This window comes from Hyaena hyaena, unplaced genomic scaffold, assembly GCF_003009895.1.
Source record: "Hyaena hyaena isolate Hyena2069 unplaced genomic scaffold, ASM300989v1 scaffold_521, whole genome shotgun sequence".
NCBI classification, from domain to species: Eukaryota; Metazoa; Chordata; class Mammalia; order Carnivora; family Hyaenidae; genus Hyaena; species Hyaena hyaena.
The window spans coordinates 878,861-899,620 of record NW_024081153.1 but is presented as its reverse complement, the minus strand read 5'-3'; the positions used below and the strand labels follow the sequence as shown (position 1 = coordinate 899,620).

Below are 20,760 nucleotides of genomic sequence, written 5' to 3'. Positions count from 1 at the left end.
CTATTAGGTCAAGAGCAGAGATTGAGCATGAAGCACTGATTGATGGAAATCTGGCTACTGAAGCAAACCTAATCATTTTGGATACATTAGAGATTGTTGTCCAGGTAAGAAAATAAACAAGAGGAATTAAAATTATAGATCTGGTAAATTGGGGTTGTGCAAAAAGAATTTATTAAACCATAATTCATCTCTTTTTAAAATTCATCTATTTTTAAATTGCAGACAGTTTCTGTAACAGAATCCAAAGAGAGCATCCTTGGTGGGGTGCTTAAAGTCCTACTACATAGCATGGCCTGTAACCAAAGTGCGGTTTATCTGCAACACTGTTTCGCTACCCAGAGAGCCCTGGTTTCAAAGGTAGGTTATTTTTGTATCTGCAGGTCCAATTTTGCTTACTTTGCTTACTTTCTTTATATTGTCTTAAGATCCTTTAACACACTCCTTGGTTAATATAGTAAAAATTCTAATAATCACCTAAGACCAATGATTCTTTTCTGCCTCTCTTTTACTGCTTGCTTTTTCAGTTCTCTCTTATTTGGATCACGTTTAAACAGTTTGGAGTTTAAAAAAACATTAGTTTAAAAAATACATACATACATACATACATACATACATACATACATACATACATACATTAGTTTTGGGGGTGCCTGAGTGGCTTAGTCAGTTAAGCGTCCAACTTCAGCTCAGGTCAGGATCTCGCAGTTTGTGAGTTCGAGCTCCACATCAGGCTTGTGCTGAGAGCTCGGAGCCTGAAGCCTGCTTCAGATTCTGTATCTCCCTCTCCCCCTCTCTCAAAAATAACAATGAAAAGAAGCTCCTGGATGGCTCAGTCGGTTAAGCATCCGACTTCGTCTCAGGTCTTGATCTCATAGTTCGTTGGTTCGAGTCCGGTGTCAGGCTCTGTGCTGACAGCTCAGAGCCTGGAGCCTGTTTCAGATTCTGTGTCTCCCTTTCTCTCTACCCCTCCCCCACTCATGCTCTGTCTCTCTCTGTCTCAAAAATAAATAAACTATTAAAAAATTAAAAAAAAATAGTTTTTTTGTGGAGAAAAGACTGAAATTAATAACTGATTTAAAATATGAGGCTTTTCTTGTTTTCTCTTTATCTCCTTCTGTCTGTCCTTGATTTATTAAAGAATTTCAAGTATAAGTTCATTCCATTGACATTAACTTACCCCATAGATGGAAAAGGAGGTACTTCTGTTTGTTCAGCTACTTCAAATATTTATTTCCTATGTTGGTTTTCTGAACATAGGTATATTCTTAAATCTTGAAGGTATTTATTTCATTATAGTCATCTAATAATATGGAATGCGGAGCTGTTAAAGCTTTAACTAATGAAAATTACTTATCTACCATTTTCTAATAAAAACACATTCTAGGATTATTACACGTTGGTTACAATATTAAGTGTTTTGTGCATAGTGTCTCATCTCAGATAGTCTTACAATCCCATGTAGATTTATTCGTAGGCCCATTTTATGGATGAGATATTGTCCAACATTACACTATAGACTAATAAGTATTATTATCAGTATTCAATCCCAATCTGTCAATATTAGCCAATTAGCAAATATTGCTGAACTATTTTTTAAAACTGGGCTATACTAACACATCAAGTTCAGGCTATATTAATGTATCTCTGGAACTTTTATTGCATAAATTCAGTGTTGGTGTTTTTGGTTTTTGTTTTTGTTTGTTTGTGTTTTTACAGTTCCCTGAACTCTTGTTCGAAGAAGAAACGGAGCAGTGTGCTGACTTATGCCTCCGGCTTCTCCGACACTGTAGCAGCAGCATTAGTACAATACGGTCACACGCTAGTGCCTCGCTGTACCTACTTATGAGACAGAACTTTGAGATTGGGAACGTAAGTATTTAGCTCTGAATTCATAATGACATATAACTCCTGCAGATATCTTGTAAATGTGTTTTGGGGGGAGCATGGAATTTTTTGTGTGTATTTTGAGACTAATGTTAGGCTGTCTTGATATTTCTCATTACGTGTATATCTTAAAAATCTGAATCTCCAATTTCGCTTTCCCTACTAATGATAACGTATAGTGGTACAAATTAGAATATAAATGTATCTTGATCTTTTGGAAAATTTAATTATTATCCTTAAGTAAAAAGAAAATACAGATAAAGAAAATCAAAAGTTTAAATGTCTTGGTTTGGTATTTTATGATTATATACCAGTCTGAAGAATTTCATGCTTTCATTAAGGTGTTTTATTTTAACATATATTCATGTGTTGGTATTTTTTTCTAATTTTGAGTCATGTTCAAGTCATTTATTTTTACTTATGTATGTATTTAAGGCCCGGGATTGTCCTTCAAGCACTTTTTTGGGTATCTCATTGATCCTAACGTACAGTTGTTCATATTCTTGTTTTGTAGGTATTTTTTATTTCAATTTGTACTTTTTAAAAAATGTATTTTTAAGAGAGAGAGACAGACAGAGTGCAAGCAGGGGAGGAACAGCAAGAGAGGGAGACACAGAATCCGAAGCAGGCTCCAGGCTTTGAGCTATCAGCACAGAGCCTGATGCAGGGCTCGAACCCACAAACTGCAAGTTCATGACCTGAGTTGAAGTCAGATGCTTAACCCACTGAGTAACCCAGGCCAGTTTGTACTTTTCAGTGGAAACGTTGACTGACCCTTTTATTATAAAGTTTGGATGTTAATTTTTAGTTTTATTGCAGTGTGATTATATAATGTAGACACTATGTCTCCTTTTTTGTACTGTGGACATGAAATGTTACACAAGGATTTAAAAAGAAAGGGCTCTTTATTTCAGAGTACTGAGTTAAATATACCTTGTTAATTACATTATTCTATTTTTCTATACCCTTTTTTGGTTTTGGTCCAGTTGGACTGAGGAGATGATTTAAAGCCTACAAATGATTTATTTCTCTTCTATCTCTTATTTAGTAAGCTGATATTCATAACTGTTCTTTTTTGTTTGTTTGTTTAATCCTCTTATTTGGCTAAATATTTTCCCTAGTTGTTTACTCAAGACAGTTCTTGGGAATAGTATTACTCACATTCTCAGTTGTTTAATACTTTCTGTACTTACAGGACAGCAAAGACGGCTATGAAATTTTTTGCCTAAGACTTTGAATTTAAAAAAAGGATGGTGGTGGGAAAGATCAGTAAAATGTGCCAGATAAAGAACACTTAATAGGAAAAAGAAAAAAAGATACTTGAATATCATCTTTTTCTGGCTTTACATATTGTTGTAGAGATATCTGAAGATAGCCTATTTTCTTCCCTTTTAAATAACTTTTCCCCTCTTGGCTGCTCAAGGGATTCTTTCTTTATATTTAAAATTAAATACCTGTTCTAGAATGGGTCTTGGTATTGACCAATATTTGTTAATTTTCTCAGCCAGATATCTACTTTCAATTTATTTTAGAATGTTTTCTTGAATATAAAATTGAATATTTTCTTCCAGGGTTTGGGATTTTTTTGCTGGGTACCGAGCATACATATGTTGGATCTGTTTTGCTTTACCTTTTTCTGTCATTTTCTCTTTTCATTTTTAACACTTTTAAATTTTCTTTTTATTGTGGTTCCTTTTCTCAGAATTTCTCTGTCCTGTAATCCCTTATGTGCTCTCTATGGCATCCTTTCTTTCTTTTACCAATTTTATCTTTTTCTTTTTCAAGTATTGTGAGCTCACATGTAAGCTCCTATTTTATGTTCTCTATTTCTGATTTTTGTTCTTTCCTTGAGTTTATTTCTTATTTATTCTGCCTTTTATTTATTTCTGTTTCCCCCTAAAGTTCATACATTTTTATGGGAGAGAGAGAGAGAACGAGAAGAGCACACATGCATGCAAGTGGGTGAGAGGTGCAGATGGAGAAAGAATCTTAAGAAGGCGTGGGGCTTGTTCCCTTGACCCTGGAATCATGACCTGAGCCAAAACCAGGAGTCCTACACTTAACCAACTGAGCCACCCATGCCCCCCCGCCATACATTTTTTAAGCTTATTTATTTATTTTGAGAGAGAGCGTGCATGCACATGGGAGGAGGAGGGGTCAGATGGAGAGGAGAAGAGAGAATCCCAGTCAGACTCCACCCTGTCAGTGCAGAGCCCAGGGCGGGGCCCAAGCTCATGAACCATGAGATCATGACCTGACCCAAAGTCAAGAGTTAGGTGCTTAACCAACTGAGCCACCCAGGCACCATTAATTCAATTCTAATGTATGGCTTTGTTTTTGTTTTTTTACTCTGTTTGTAGCATATTATTCTTAGCAAAATTCTAAGTTCTATGTCGTATTTAAAGTTTTAAAATAAGATTTTCATATGGATATTTTATTTCTAAAAATATTACTTAGAACTATTTGGAATTTTTTTTTTTTTTACTTTTTTGTTTAGCAATTAAAAGAAATATAAACTCTTTTCTTTTAAGCTTTTCTGTATTAAATGCTGACCTGACAATTTCTCTGTCACAGAACTTTGCTAGAGTTAAAATGCAGGTGACCATGTCACTGTCTTCTTTGGTGGGCACATCTCAAAATTTTAATGAGGAATTCTTAAGACGTTCTCTAAAGACTATATTGACGTATGCTGAAGAAGATCTGGAATTGAGAGAAACAACATTTCCTGATCAGGTCAGAAACGCTACTTCCTAGATAATTAGTTGAAATAGGATTATAAATAGGCAGCTTCCAAACTGTTAAATAATTTTGCTTTTACTGAAGGAATCTATATTTTTCTTTCAAGCCACGTATCCTAGGCCATACAGAGTGCTGAATCTTTTGTTTCAATAAGCCATGCTTCCTTCTTGGAAAGGTTGATATCTTTGGTATGTAATTCTGTGAATTTATAACAAATATAACAAATAGTAGACCGAATATAAACAAATAGAAAACTTTATGATGAAATATTATTCCTATTTCTTAATGAAACAGTAATTTGCCTTAAAAAGTAAAGTTTTTACAAACTCCATTTTAGAAGAATCCGAAACAAAGAAACATAGGAGAGAATATCCTTTTGTGTTTTCCACTTGAATCCTCTATATCCCTACGTGTTAGTTCTAGTTCTTGTGTCCAGGTGAGAAAATTGAAAGAAAAAAACAAAACCAAAAACAAAACCCAGCCAGCCGAGGAATTAGGATAAATTTAGTACCCTTCACTCATCGTACTCTAGCATGCCCGCATCCCTTAGAACTATATCAGTATCATATTATTTGTTTTGCAATCTTCAGATGTTTATCTAAAATATCTTCCAAACTAATGTGGTGACTGTGAATGAATGATAATTAAAGAATGTTTCTCATACAATTCTCTGCTTCAGGTTCAAGATTTGGTTTTCAATCTGCATATGATCCTTTCTGATACTGTTAAAATGAAGGAACACCAGGAGGATCCTGAAATGTTGATTGATCTCATGTACAGGTATCGTTTGTTTGATTCATTTATTCCTTATATAATGGGTTTAAATTGGTAAAAGTTAAAAACAGGAATACCTTATAATCCAGCAATTGCACTAACAGGTATTTACCCAAGGATACAAAAATACTAATTTGAAGGGTTACATGCACCTCGATGCTTATAGCAACATTATCAACAATAGCCAAATTATGGAAAGAGCCCAAGTGTCCATTGACTGATGAATGAATAAAGAAGATGTGGCATATATACACAGTGGATATTACTCAGCCAGAAAAAGAACCATAAAACTATGGAGAATAAAAATGAACTGACAGTTACTAGAGGGATGGTGGGCAGGGAGATGGGTTAAATGGGTGATGGGCATTAAGGAGGGTACTGGTTGGGATGCATACTGGGTGTTGTATGTAAGTGATGAATCACTAAATTCTACACCTGAAACTAATATTACACTGTATGATAACTAACTGGAATTTAAATAAAACCTTAAATAAATTGGTAAAACATACAGAAAACATTGGATAAAAAAATAAATATACCAGAATTACTTAAATCATTTTCTAATGGTAGATTGAAAAGTCAAAATGGACTTTTTCCACACTGTTTTTTTTTTTTTTTTTTTAATATTTTTATTTATTTCTAGGAGAGAGAGAGACAGCATGAGCAGGGGAGGGTCAGAGAGAGAGGAAGTCACAGACTGAAACAGGCTCCAGGCTCTGAGCTGGCTGTCAGCACAGAGCCCGACGCGGGGCTCGAACCCACGAACCGCGAGATCATGACCTAAGCGAAAGTCGGACGCTTAACCGACTAAGCCACCCAGGCGCCCCATCCACACTGTTTTTTCGGATCCCCTATGTCACTTCCGCTTCCGGGAACTAGGCATAATTGTTTAGTATATTTATTGATTATCAAAAATGAGGATTTTTAAAAATAATTGTGATACATATTTAACACCTTGGCATCATGTGCCCTAGATTTCATGCAGAGGCCCAAGACCCATATTTTTTAAGTGTAAAAATCAGTCCTTTAGGAAGAAAATACAGTGTATTAATGTTTTACCTTAACGTTGATTTTCCTGATTTTAAATATGATTGTGCTTATAACATAATACTTCTAGGAGCACGTTTTGAGAAATTTATAATTCCTATTTATATCTTGAAAGATGCAAGTAAAACTTTGCCATATGATCCTCTCTTTTTACAATTTTGGAGTTCTTTAAAGATGCAAGTAAAACAAATATTTTATTTAAAATAAATATGATGCAATGACACTATCTTACAAATCTTTTTTTTTCTTGATGACAAACTTTTTTATATTCCTTTAACGAACATGTAAATTCCCATAGCTTTCCCTTACTGACCATCTCTTTTTTTAGTCCCCCTACAAAAAAAACCCTGCTATTAACTATTCCATGGGCCCACAGTTATTTCTTTAAGCATACTTAAAGACACTTTCACACCATTCGAAAACGTGTCATAATAGGTTGTGTTCAATAACAGAAAGCTTTCTAGGTAAACCCTAAACAGTCTAAACTCTCTTCCAGCCTGTGAAGCAAATGCTAATTGAAAAGACTTTTTGCTCTAATTAGAATTGCCAAGGGCTACCAGACCTCTCCAGATCTGCGATTGACCTGGTTGCAGAACATGGCTGGCAAACACTCGGAACGCAGCAATCATGCTGAAGCGGCCCAGTGCCTCGTCCACTCCGCAGCCCTTGTTGCTGAGTATTTGAGCATGCTGGAGGACCGCAAATACCTTCCTGTGGGATGTGTAACGTTTCAGGTAGGAATCTGCCAGGTTGACATTAAATTGAGGTGTGTCCTTTGTAGTTTTAACTTTTTTCACTGGTGTTAAGATTTATTCAGCTTATAAGGAAAGCCTAAAGACTGAAGGTAATGCTTCATAAGATAAATTTCTGTTCTCTATCACTGTCATGAATACATTTTTTTTTCTATTGGCTATTTTTTTTTTTTTACAAATAGTTTATTGTCAAATTAGTTTCCAATGAATACATTTTAAAAGAGTATTTTGTGTTAATGTTCTTTTCCTCATTTTTTTAACTTCTAAATATCAGTGCTAAGTATATTTATTCTCTTTTCCTATACTGCTGTGGGCTTGATAGCATCTATGAAATGTACCCAAAATGCTGAGAATCAGAATACAGTAGAAACTCTCAATTGGCTTTTACTTAATACGTCAGATAACCCAACATTCTCCAATCCCTGTGTAAAATGTGCAGATACCATGGCTCAGAGATGATAGTTTACTCCCTAGTAGTGTTACAGACCCCTGACCTACTAGTTGAAATCTTTGTTTAGCAGCAGTCAGTTATGCTTTCCCTGCTTTTTTCAAAACCTGTTGATGCCAGATTTGGAAAATTACAAAATTTAATTAAATGTTATGTCCTCTGGTGAAATCTGAATGCAGAAAGAAAGTCAGTCATTGTTTCTCTGAAAACTAAGTTAAATGTTTTGCAAAAACTTGATAAAAGTGAGTCTACAAAAGAGTTGCTGTTGAATTAATTTTGGACCAACTACAAAGGATAGGGGAGAAATCTAGAAATCTAGGATAATTTGATAACCTTCTAGGTTCCAGGTTTTTACTCGGAAGAAACCAGAACTGGAAATCTTTTTACTTATTTTTTAGAGAGAGAGAGGGAGAGTGTGAGTAGGGGAGAGGGGCAAGGGGAAAGAAAGGGGAAGAGAAAGAGAGAATCTTAAACAGGCTCCACACTCAGTATGGCATCTGGAACAGAGCTTGATCCCACAGCCTTGAGATCATGAGCTGAGCCAAAATCAAGAGTTGGATGCTCAACTGACCAAGCCACCCAAGCACCCCCAGAGCTAGAAATATTAAATGAAGGTTGCATTATTGCTAGTCAAGAGAGATTACGTGGAAATCTGAATTTGAGACCCATCCACAAAGAAAAGACCTGCAATCTACTTCAAAAGATGTCCAAAAAAATGTCAAATGAGTCTATCTGCTGTAAATGTTTAGGTTAAAATATTTAAGGTAGTATGTATTATTTCTTTTTTGGAAATAATGGCTGATCCCAATCTCAGTGGGTAAGAGTTTTACCTGAGTTTTTTCATTAACTCAGTGTTTGTTAAACAAGCCAAGACATCATTTCATACCTTAATTTTCCTCTTGGGAGTTTTGACAAGATCATTGAAGTTAAAAATAGAGACCGTTTAAGTCTCTTGAGATGTCTTCTATCATATCACTGTTTTCCTTAGCCCATGATTTTTCTTAATTTTCTGTCACAACTTTTATTAATGGAAAAGTTACCTAACAATAGTGGTACCATTTGATTGTCATATTCAAAATAGAGAAGGATTTTGGAAATTTGTCTTTTATCTTTGCGTGACTACCTATCCCCTTTTAAAACTTAAACAGCTATTTATGTATCATTTTCAATGACTTCTTCACGTACATCTTTCATGCTAAGAAGTTCTGTATCTAAAGTCATTTCAACTTTTTCCCCCCAGAATATTTCATCTAATGTTTTAGAAGAATCTGCAGTCTCAGATGACGTGGTATCCCCAGATGAAGAAGGTATCTGCTCTGGAAAGTACTTTACTGAGTCAGGACTCGTGGGATTACTGGAACAAGCAGCTGCTTCTTTCTCTATGGTAGATGACTCCTGTTCATTCTCTTTCCCCAGATACATACCTCTGAATTATTAATGACATGTACTCTCTGCCTATGACTCTGCTTTTCCTTTATGCTAGTTTTCTCCAAGAACCTTAAAAACTGTCTAAGAACAGATTTTCTCTGTAGATTCATCATTGCTTACTCTTTTTATCTATGTCATCATTTCCTCCAGTATTTTCTGTTTGCTTATTTATGAACCATCACTTAATCTGCAACAGATTTTTTTTTTGGTTTATAAATCTTTTACCGCCATACACTTTCTAAAACCTTAAAATTAAAGAACAGAACAAAACAGAAAACCTCTGGATGATTCCAGTTCCTGTTCAACTAGACTAACATGGCTCTAGCTATAGAGTGGGTCTGTTGAATTAAAGGAAGAATCTTCTTTTGAGTATGTTAGATGTTGCCCTGGTGCTCAGGAAAATTATAGCCACTCATCTCATGGGTTGTATAGTGACCCCTATTAGGTAGGTGTTAGAGGCCTGGAGCTTACTTATCAGGACCTTTATGAATTATGTCCTTGTTCCCTTGCCTGACCTACTGTACTATGCTATAACTGCAGCCCTTTTCCCTCCCTATCTGTATGTGAAGAATTGAAGCAGTCTGATCAAAGGTGGGCTGATTATTAGAGAAGGGAAGGATAGCTAGCCAAATCCCTGCTTACTTTCTTTTATTAAAAATTTTTTTTAAATATTTATTTGAGAGGGAGAGAGACAGAGAGATAGTATGCAAATGGGGAAAGGTCAGAGAGAGAGGGAAAGAGAAAATCCCAACCACGCTCTGCACTGTCAGCACAGAGCCAAATGCGGGGCTTCATTTCACAAACTGTGAAATCATGACCTGAGCCAAAATCAATAGTCAGATGCTTAACTGACTGAGCCATCAGGTACCCCAGGACTTTTTCTGACATTTCTGCTGAGTATTTAGTATCCCAGCACCATGGCTTAGGAGCCTGTGAAGTTCATGTTAGGGTAAGAGGGAGACAGCGTAATATGCATTGCTGCCCTTCTTCACCATTGGGAATTGGTTATTCTCCCGGCCTTAACCCTACTGTGCAATGTGTTAGTTAAAGGCATCGATTTAGAAGGCATACAGCCAGAATTCAGATCCTGGCTCTGCTACCTTAGTTAGTTAAATCACTTCAGGTACAAATTATTCAACCTATCAGTGATTCACTTTTCTTATCCATTAAATGCATCTAATAATAGAATAGGACCTATCACAAAGGAATGTTGTTAGCATTAAATGAGTTAATATATGTAAAGTGCTTATCACAGTGTCTGGCTCCAAATAAGTATTACTGTTTGCCATTATCATCTTCTTCATCATTATTGATGCTTAGAATGAGTTTACATCAATATAATTATTCAGAGACTCTAAGAATTGGGTGATTGACCATTGTAAAATTTCCTGTCTGAGACGCTCAGCTGTCCTGATTGCTCCCCTGGATCCCTGATCTTTGAGTTTCATTTTATGTAATCTGAACTTTCAGGGAAAATTTTTTTTTTCCTGTTAATGGAATATTTTAATAAATACACTGTGTGTATGTGTGTAATTTTAATAATTCATAGTAGTGCAGAGGCCTATATTATAGAAGTTCTTTTGTAATAGCATATAATTATGAAATTTACTGTTTTTTCAGTGAATCCATTTAATCTTAATTATAATAATTACTGGGGCATTTTGGCTACACTATATTTATTTCACTATTACAGTTACATGATTGCTTAAATTCTTGTGAACTTTTACTGGAAAATATCAGAACCATATGTTTATTTCCTTGGGAAAATATGTTTGCTGATTTGTGTGGTAAGAGAAATTCAGTGGCTCTTGGAAAACATCTCTTTTCTTCCTTCACTGTAGCCACTAATTCATTATTAAGGGCAAGAAAACAATAGCAGTACAAACACGTTTTGTCCGTCACTTTGATTATAGGCAGAGCAATCCTTGGCTAACCGCCCCCTAGTGGAATAAAATCTGGTAGCTCAAAACTTTCTTATATTTTGTGAAAGATAATTAATTCATTTTTTTCCCCACCAGATATTTCCAGTAAGATTTCCTATGCCAATTTAGTATTTTAGAAATGTAAATAGTTTTAGTTTGCTAGGAGGCCACAAGTTATCTGATATCTGTGACCCGTGTAATAATTAAGAATTAGATTTCTTTTATTCCTCTGCTCAGAATTCTGCAGTAGTTTATATGCATGTGTAAGTGCCCACACATACATACTAGTGAAGTAATTACTGAGTACATAGCAGTCTGTTCAATTTAAATTAAATAGAAATTTAAGTCTGCATATAGGGGTGTGTGTGTATTTAACATATGTTAAATATGTGTATTTAATATGTATAAATATATGTATGTGTGAATTTAACATATGTTAAATATACACATACCTGTCCATCCGTCTAGAGGAATCACTACTTTGTGCAAAATTCTTTTATTAAGATTTAATAAAATTAAACATTAGTAGTGTTTATTTTTTATGTCCTATTGGAAAAGTTTCAGTAGTATTGCGTTAGTAGAAATATTGTGAATTCATAAATTGTAATTATTTACTTTCATATTGAGGTAACAAAATAATATAACATTATTTTTATAGGCTGGCATGTATGAAGCAGTCAATGAGGTTTACAAAGTACTTATTCCTATTCATGAAGCTAATCGGGATGCAAAGAAACTATCCACAATTCATGGTAAACTTCAAGAAGCATTCAGCAAAATTGTTCATCAGGTAATGACTGCAATTCTAACTTCAGTGTAAATGGAGAAAACTGTCTAAAAGCATTAGTGTTGCTTTGTACTGATGACAAACTAGATCCAATGAAATGACCATTTTAATCAGGTTATAAATGAACAATGTCAAAATTATGGTTCATGGCCAGAGCAAACTCATTAACAAAAAATGAATTTACTTAGAGTGGATTATGACCATCATAAATTTTCTACATAGTTTTTTTTCTTCATTTTTAAAAAATAATTAGTAGTTGGCAATTTTTTTTAAAGGATGAGTTCTTTTTTGCTTCACAGTATGGGTTAAAATTATATATCTGATTTTTATGTGGATTTCTTTTTGCTGCCAAAAATTTTTTTATATTTAAGTTAGTTTTTTATTAAATGATATTAAAGTTCAATAAACTATTGTTAATGTTTTCAACTGTAACTGTTTTTCCTAGATGTTCCATTCAATCATCCTTTAATATATTTCTAACATGAAAATAGTATTTAGTGAAAATAATGAATAAAACGGTGTCTTACATTTATTCAATTATAATAGTATGTTTTTTAGTACTTGTTTATAGTTCATGGAATCCACATATTATCACCAAAAATAAAATCAGCATAAACTTGGCTTAAAAAATGTAGTCAACTATTAGCAATTGATTTCCCTGAAGCTAAATTCTGGGCTCTGTTAAAATACTCTGAAATACCTTGTTGAGCCTCCTCCTTTCCCATATTTCTATTCCCTTCCCTGGACTACCTGTGCTGTTATCTGCTACTACCATCATCTGAGGAGGTAGTGGAGTATTGATTATCCACGTTTGTAGTCAATACTAGTCCTGCTGTACTTTCTGTCGGCTTGACCTCTTTCTTGCCATGGACTAAGCTGTTCTAGATGAATTGATATCATCTGAACAACTTTAATAGTCTTAAAACAGGGCTGCTATACTGTTAAGCCACTATTTTATTATCATCTACTAAAATATTGAAGTTGCAAGAGATTTATTAGGATTCATAATGTTAACAGGTGGGTCTTTTTATAGTCAGTTGTACATATTCTGTCAAAGGAGCCTCATCCCAGCTTCTAGAGCTGTAAAGTGCAAATTACATGGCAGGTCTGGAACACCTGGAGCTAGTAGCTTGCAAGAAATTTTCATCCATTTGTATCATAAGCATTTGAGCAACATTGTGATTTCTATTCCAGTTTACCCTGGGTAGTTGAGCAAAGCACAGCTCCGTTTAGTCAGAGATCTAATTCAGACACATTCATGGAAAAGCAGCTGCCTCTTTTTCACCAAAATGTGTACTTTCCCTTATTAGAGTTTTTAAAAGATGAAATTTTAACTACTAGGTTTTGAACAAGCAGTTTATAAAATTATCACAGATCTTAAGTAAAAGAATATGGTGTTTAAAGTATCCTGCTGTCTTCTGTTCGCAGAGAAGTATTTATGGTATATGGTATCTTACACTGCTGAAGTTCCTTTGGCCTTTTTTTATTCTTTTAAAACAGTTTTTTTTATGACTTGCCCTTTTTTACTTTTTATTATACAGAGTACTGGCTGGGAGGTAGGTAATGTTTTAGTTAGTTAAAGACACTAATAGATTGATTTGATCAGACTTCTTATGCCAATGCTTTGCCCACATGTGCTAGCTGTGGGCATTCTGTTGCTATCTGCTATCAACTGAATTCATTAACCAAAGAAATTTTGTTAAAATACTGTAAGTTATTTTAAGCAATTTATTAAGAGGTTGCAGGCAGTGCATGGAAATTCATATGTTACACTAATGAGATTCTTTGGTAAATGAGCCACTTTGTCATCACTTTAGTTTGTTTTTATCCTTTGAAGCATTTTCTTTCATCAACATTTACACACAGATTTCTTTTTTTAACCATACTGTTTCACCTCATTTTACAGAGGTCGATTTATGTGTTATTGCTCAGAGGTGTAACTAAAAAATACCATATTTCATCTGATCAAAGACGCCATCAATTATGACATACCATTATTTTATATGCCTTTAAGAAAGAAGAAAAAAAAGTGTTAAAGCACAACAACAGCATATCAGTGGAAAGATGAATGCTAACTACAGAGTTATTAAAATGTGGGCCCCAGAAAACCTGCGTCTTAGAATTGATGAAATAATGTGTTGATTTGATCTTGAATCACTTCACCTTAAGTAGAAGTAGAGGAAAGAAATTCACTGTCATTTAAATTTTGTTGGTGTAAGGGATAAAGTGACTGAGAGAACATGGAATTTACTTTGACCTCCTGTACTGACAGTTTTATAATTTGTGTTTAATGAAGACTGCATATGCTTCCTTTTATTTGGTAGGTAGGCTTGTGAAAAGTTCTATGTGAATCAGATTTTACCTGAAAAAAGTCAAGAAGAATTGATTACTGTTGTTTTAAATCTTTCTGGGAAGGAAAGAATTCTTTAAACTGTGCCATAGTTTATGTTGACGAGGTAAAGCAAGGTATTAATAAATCAGGTTTATTTTAAGCGAGGTATATTTGTACAGTTGTCTGCTTTGCCTCTCACTTTGAAGTCAGATTTATGTTGGTTCAACAGTGTAGGCTTTCTCTGGTTTTGTACTACAATTCTTATCTGGGGACCCAAATAGAAAACCTTAGGAAAATGTTACTGCTATGTGTCTTTCATTTCCAAATTAGTCCCCACCTTTAGCTTTTCTTCAGTGAAGCCAGTACTTTTATATCTGCCTTAATTCTCCAGATTAAATGCATATGATCTTATTAATATCTAATATATTATTCCTCATTTTCGTGGCTCAGTGAAGAGATCTAGAAAGAGACTTGCCATGGTTAATCTATGAGTGGTAAAGTTCCTTAGGGATTTCCTAACTTGAAATGAAATTAGCTGAAAAGTAGGCATGGAAAAATATCTGTTGAAACCTCTGAGCAGTTTATTACTAGTCTGCTTGATGCTAAATCGACCCCTGAAAGGTATAATTTTCACTGGTTATGACATTAATACCATTCTGTCATCATGTTTATTGCATGGTAAAAGTCACACAGACTTTTTCTTTTATTTATATTCTTGTCACTGCCTTTCACTGGACTTTTAGCTTTGTAGCTTCTAAAATTGTTGCACGTTTGTTTTTTGCATTTCCCTTGTAAAACTTAAATGGATGCTTGCATTTTAAAAATGTGTTTGCTGCCATTTGCTGCTTATTTGTTTTGAAATTTCCCTAATTAAAATGCTTTCTGTTTTCTCTTCTCTCTTGCCCCTGGTTGCTGACCCTACTCCCTACTTTTACTATTGTCTATTGTGGTAAGTTCCTATCTTGTGAATATTTTTCTTTTTGACTCTGGGGAAACTTCAGTAATTTCATTTTTTTCTAAAAGCTGTGTTTCCTAGCTAATATCCTAGTATTCTCAAAGAACTCTCACTGGTTTAATATCCAGTAACGAAAACTTATACATTATAGAAAGTCTCTTTGAATTTATAACTCACTACCTGACTGACCTATAGCCCACTTACCTGGGCTTATATATTAGCAGTGTGTTTCATTTTTCATTATGCTTTTTGATTTGGTACAAATTATTTGAGTTGGCAAAGCTTTTGAGGGGTGTGTGTGTGTGTGTGTGTGTGTAAAAGATAAATCTAAAACTTGACACTTAGCAGTTGGTAAAGTGTTTACCATGCAAAATAACAAATCATGAATCCTTCATAAATCATGGTGGCTGCTGTCTGCTCTGGCAGTTTCAGTACCTTAAAGGCTATTTAGTACTCACCTTTTCCCAAACGCATTTATTTTTCTTAAAATAATAGGAAATAAAGTGTTTCTTAATCATTTATTTCTTATGATTGCACTTTAAAAATATTTTTAGAAAAAGAAATCTTGAATTTCTCTATGGAAATTTTTATACTGATTTCATATTTTCTGTGTGTGCTTCATTTCTAAAAGATCCATTTATCCATATATGCAACAGTGATCAATTTCAGAAGTAGATTAATGCAAATTTGGATTTTTCAGAATAATCAATCCCTAAACATTGAGTATAGTCATAGACACTTCCTTATTTATTTATTTAAATAATTTAATTTAATTTTTATTTAATATTTAATTTAATAATTTAATAAACTTTCTTTTTGAGAGAGAGAGAAACAGAGCATTAGAGGGGGAGAGGCAGAGAGAGAGAGAGACAGAGTCCAAAGCAGCTGTCCACACACAGCCTGACATGGGGCTTGAACCCACGAACATTAGATCATGACCTGAGCTGAAGTTGGACACTAAACTGACTGAGCTACCCAAGTGTCCCTTCATTTTTTTTTTAAAGATAGCACCATTTTTCTCTAAATATTACCACCCTACTAGGTATATCTTAAATTCTCCAGAAAGGCTAGAGAAAGTTGGCTTTTTACCTTTTGAAGCTAAAGTCTTTCTGCTGGACTACTAAAGAAAACTGGGGCACCCTAGCTTTTGAGATCGAAGCATGCAAAAAGGCTGTGTCTTACCTCTTGTCATTTGTCTGGATGGACATGAATATGAGGTGGTGTTTTGGTCTTTATATGCTCAGAAATACTGGCCATAGTTCTGGTGAGGTGGTTTCTGTTGAATTTTTATATACTTTGCTCCATGCTAAAGCCAAGTGAGATAAACTAACTCATCTAAGCAAGTAAAGGTAGAGCAAAATTGGAAACAGCAATATAATGAAGGTGGGGGTAGTCTCTGAAAGAAGGGAATGAAAAAAAAATTCCAAGAGCATAGTTTTTACCTCAGGAATGTTAAGTCAGATATAAAGAAGGTTAAGGAAAACATAATAGGTGGGAAGAATCTTATCTCCAGGAGGAGATACTTTTTGGGTAGTTAGTGACTCCTTGATAATTGGTACAGACCCATGACTGAGCACCTGACAATGCTGTACTGCTGATTGTGCTCTGCCCTTATGCTGCTTTTCAGGAGGAAAAGAAAGATATGGACAGCAAACATGTACTATGTAGATGATATTAGATGTGATTTCTTTTTCCTGGATTGGCCATGTAATGGTAAAAAAAAAAAACTGAACTCTGATAAGAAATGTAGTAGGACATATCTTAGAAGAGTATGTTTGATAGGTGAACCACCAACCTGGTTATCATATTAAAGTATGGAAGGAAAGAAATGCAAGCATGCAAAAACAACTACAGTAGAGGACAGTGTTGTAACACAGAGACAGACAAACCATAGGATGGGAGGTACCCAGTAATTCTCAAAAGGCTTACTTGAGGAAATTCTCAGAAATTCTCAAGGAAAACATTGGAGAAGTGGGAGATGGCTCAGAGATTATACTTATGTCCTAGTGTTTGTATGTCAGCCTATAGGATATAGGGACTTTTATAGCTTTTGTTTTGTTTTTATTTTTGAGAGAGAGAGGCACAGAGTACAAGCAGGGGAGGGGCAGAGAAAGGAGACACAGAATCTGAGCTGTCAGCACAGAGCCCGACCCAGGGCTCAAACCCACAAATGGTGAGATGACCTGAGCCAAAGTCGGACACTCAACCAACTGAGTCACCCAGGCGCCCCTGAGATTTTTATGCCTTAATTAAGAACTTGGACTTCAGGTGTCAAATATATTGGTATTTAACTCCCAGTTCCAACACTGAATAACAGTTTGACCTCGGGCAAATTACTTTTCCTCATCTATAAAATGGGAGTGAAAAAAATGATATCTATGTCATAGTTGTGATAAGAATTAACAGTGATGTATGTAAAGGGGGATGGCCAGTGTCTAGCACATGGTAAATATTTTAAAAATATTAGAGATCGGGGCGCCTAGGTGGCTCAGTCGGTTGAGCATCTGACTTCGGCTCAGGTCATGATCTCGCGGTTCGTGGGTTCGAGCCCCGCGTCGGGCTCTGTGCTGACAGCTAGCTCAGAGCCTGGAGCCTGTTTCGGATTCTGTGCCTCCCTCTCTCGCATTCTCCCCTGCTCATGCTGTCTCTATCTCTCTCTCAAAAATAAATAAAAATATATTTTAAAAAATATTAGAGATCATTTTTATTGTTGTTACTATAACATCGTCAACATCATCACTGCTACTTGAAATCTTAACACAATTTGGGTAATGACATCTAAGGTGTATGTTCCCAAGTTGACATCTATGGCTAAATAAACTGATGAAAGTGTTTGTATTCTATAAGAGGAATAGAAGAGTAATAGAAGAGGAGGGAGGGAGATTACCACTGTATGAAATAGTGATGTGCTTATCTGGAAATCAATTACCTTGAAGGAAGCCTAGTAGAAAACAGTTGCATGAGGATAAAAAAAATTTTAGTAGTGATATCATTGTAGAAATAGACAGCCAGCTCAATAGAATGTTCTTGTTAAATAAAGATAACAAGATTTGAAATTCATTTGTCATAAGACATTTCAGCCATTAGAGACATGTATAGATGGGTAGATGGATTTCTTGTCTGGGACATGGTTTCGTCACCCACGAGATTGTGGAACTAATAAGTAGAACTGCCAAGGAAGAATTAAATTGGAGTATGGAAATGATAGGAATTTCAGAAAGAATTCATGGCCATAAGGAAAGGTAATGATAGAAAAATAGAGGCGAGGCTATAGGAAAGTGGAAAACCAGTGTCATCCTGTGGTCTGGGACTAAAGAGGAAATAAGATGAAGTGATGTTTTTCCCGAGGAGGAAGCTGTATGTAGAATTATGATTTCATGTTATGTGGAAACTAATTTGACAATAAACTATTTGTAAAAAAAAAAAAAAAAAAAAAAAAGAATTATGATTTCATGAACATGTTAGAGTCAGTGGTTTTACACTAGGGAACTCTTTGTAAATTGAAGCTAAATTTACTCATACTCTTAGACTTCCTTCTGCTGCTGTTCCTCTCCCCTGCCACTGCACACACATTCATTCTCAACTCCAGTAACTCCTCAGAGTTACCTCTCTGATCTACTCCATTCCACCTCTTATACACTCCCCTTCAACTACACCAGCCCCCCTTCCTGTTCCTCATACTGGATAGGCTTCTGCCTGGAATGCTTTTCTTTAGAGACCCACATGAATCACTCTCATACCTCCTTCACATCTTTGGTCCCTTGTCCCCTTTTGATGAGACCTACTCTGACCACACTCTTTTTCTCTTCTGTTCACTTATTTATCACAAATGTCTAGAACAGTTTGCTGACATATAGTAGGCACTCAGTAAATATGGGAATGGATGAATGGTTTCCTTCACATGCAGTTTTGTGTCTTTCTACGACTTTTCTTTCTTTCTCTGCTTCTTTCTCTCTCTTCTTTCCTTCCTTCCCACATCCACTTAGCCATTCTTTTGAGTTGTAGAACCCTGCCTGTGTGTCACCTCCTTTGTGACCTGACTTCAGGAGGATTAATCTTTCCTTTCTGGATAGCACTTTTTATTATAGCACATAACCCTTTGTATTGTAATTATTTTAGTATTTTCTTTACTTTCTTGAGAGACCAAGTCTTTTTATTTTCATATTACTGAGGATGAACAGTGTCTAACACATTATCAACACTCAATACTTTTTTTCCTGGATTTGAATGTCAGTATGAGAAAGTAAATAAAAAGTTTAAATAAGTGCTTAGTAACTAGTTACACACTGCACTAATAAAATTCAAATTCATATCAAGGGAGGCAGTGAGCCCACTGATCCCTGCACTGATCAGACCACATCAGCAATATTGTGTCTATTTCTGAGATGCCACACTTTGAAAGATGGCATTGAAAAACTAATAAAACGTAAACAAGACAGTAATTACTATCATATAAAGATTATTGGGAACTGGAAGGTTTAGCTCAGGGAAACAAGGCCTAATAGCAGTCTTCAGATATTTAAAAGGCCACAATATTAAAGATTTGGAATAGTGTTTGAAGTTGGAAACCTCTGAGAAGAGTATAGCCAGAATAAGAAAATGTTAGTATTTGAGGTTTTTAAAAAATAGTAATGTGTATGTACACATGTGTCTGGCATTTTTGAAACAAACTATCACAAATTATTGATTTTCTCAAAATTAAATTTTTATTTCCCATGCAGTGCTTTTATTCCTTGATTATGTTAAAATTTGCTGTTATATTGTTTCATTGGCTAATTGATGATTTTAATCAGAATTTAATACCTTTTTGTCTAGAGAGATTTAATTTGCTATAGAGCTTAGTTTTTATGCCTATTAAATTTTGAAATAACTATGAAAAAAATTTTATTTAATTTTTAAAATATTTATTTGCAAGAGAGACAGTGGGGGAAGGGGGCAGAGGAGAGAGAAAATCTTAAGGAGGTTCCATGCTCAGTGCAGAGCCTGATGTGGGGCTTGATCTCATGACTCTGGGATCAGGACCAAAATCAATAGTTGGATGCTCAACTGACTGAGCCACCCAGGTACTCCCTGAAAAAATTTTTACCTTAAAAATCTCAAGTTTCTTTAGCTCCAAAGACATTTTTTTCTTCAAATCTGTATCTCTTTGGGTAAAAATGTGGGGGTGTTTTTAGTCACCGTTGTTGGTTTTTTGTTTTGTTTTGTTTTTAATTAAGGATCAGAGTTTACTCTTTTGCTTAATTACCTGTTTAATTTGTGACTTGTTTTGCATATCCTTTTGCCTTCCAATAAGAACTCAATATAGGAAAAATAAGCATAAGACAGATTAGACTTAAAGAGAATTCAGAGGTTTTTAACTACGTATGTGTGGCTCTGTATATAGGCGCTTCCCTAAAATCCTTCTGAAACATCATTGTGAGTAAACTGTAAAAACTGCATAGAAAGCTTCCAAATATTTTATCTTTATGGAAGGAATTTGTTTTCAAATGCAGTGTGTAAGGGTTCAGATGATCTTAGTGTACTTTGTACTTGAATATGTGGTTAATGCATGCAGTGGGTGGTTTGGGGACTTTAGAATAACCAACTCATGTCAAATTTTTCTCTCTTTATCTTTCATGCATGAATTTTCCCCTTTGTATTCCATTTTTAGTTACTCTTCCACGTATAAATATTTTTATTGGCAGAGGGATTC

General features: G+C 34.9%; 1 protein-coding gene across 6 annotated transcripts in view; it reads left to right on the top strand.

Moving 5' to 3' along the window:
- DOCK7 (dedicator of cytokinesis 7) overlaps positions 1-20,760 on the top strand; it is a 220,793-nt gene that overhangs the window by 183,650 nt on the left and 16,383 nt on the right. For 3 of the 6 annotated variants that reach the window (XM_039255290.1, XM_039255288.1, XM_039255285.1), the window contains 9 exons: positions 8-104; positions 223-357; positions 1,717-1,869; positions 4,459-4,617; positions 5,303-5,403; positions 6,986-7,178; positions 8,885-9,028; positions 11,653-11,784; positions 13,323-13,337. In XM_039255290.1, coding sequence (XP_039111221.1) covers positions 8-104; positions 223-357; positions 1,717-1,869; positions 4,459-4,617; positions 5,303-5,403; positions 6,986-7,178; positions 8,885-9,028; positions 11,653-11,784; positions 13,323-13,337 — 1,129 coding nt within the window. The remainder of the gene's footprint in view (positions 1-7; positions 105-222; positions 358-1,716; positions 1,870-4,458; positions 4,618-5,302; positions 5,404-6,985; positions 7,179-8,884; positions 9,029-11,652; positions 11,785-13,322; positions 13,338-20,760) is intronic. The other 3 variants (XM_039255289.1, XM_039255287.1, XM_039255286.1) reach the window with 1 other exon arrangement.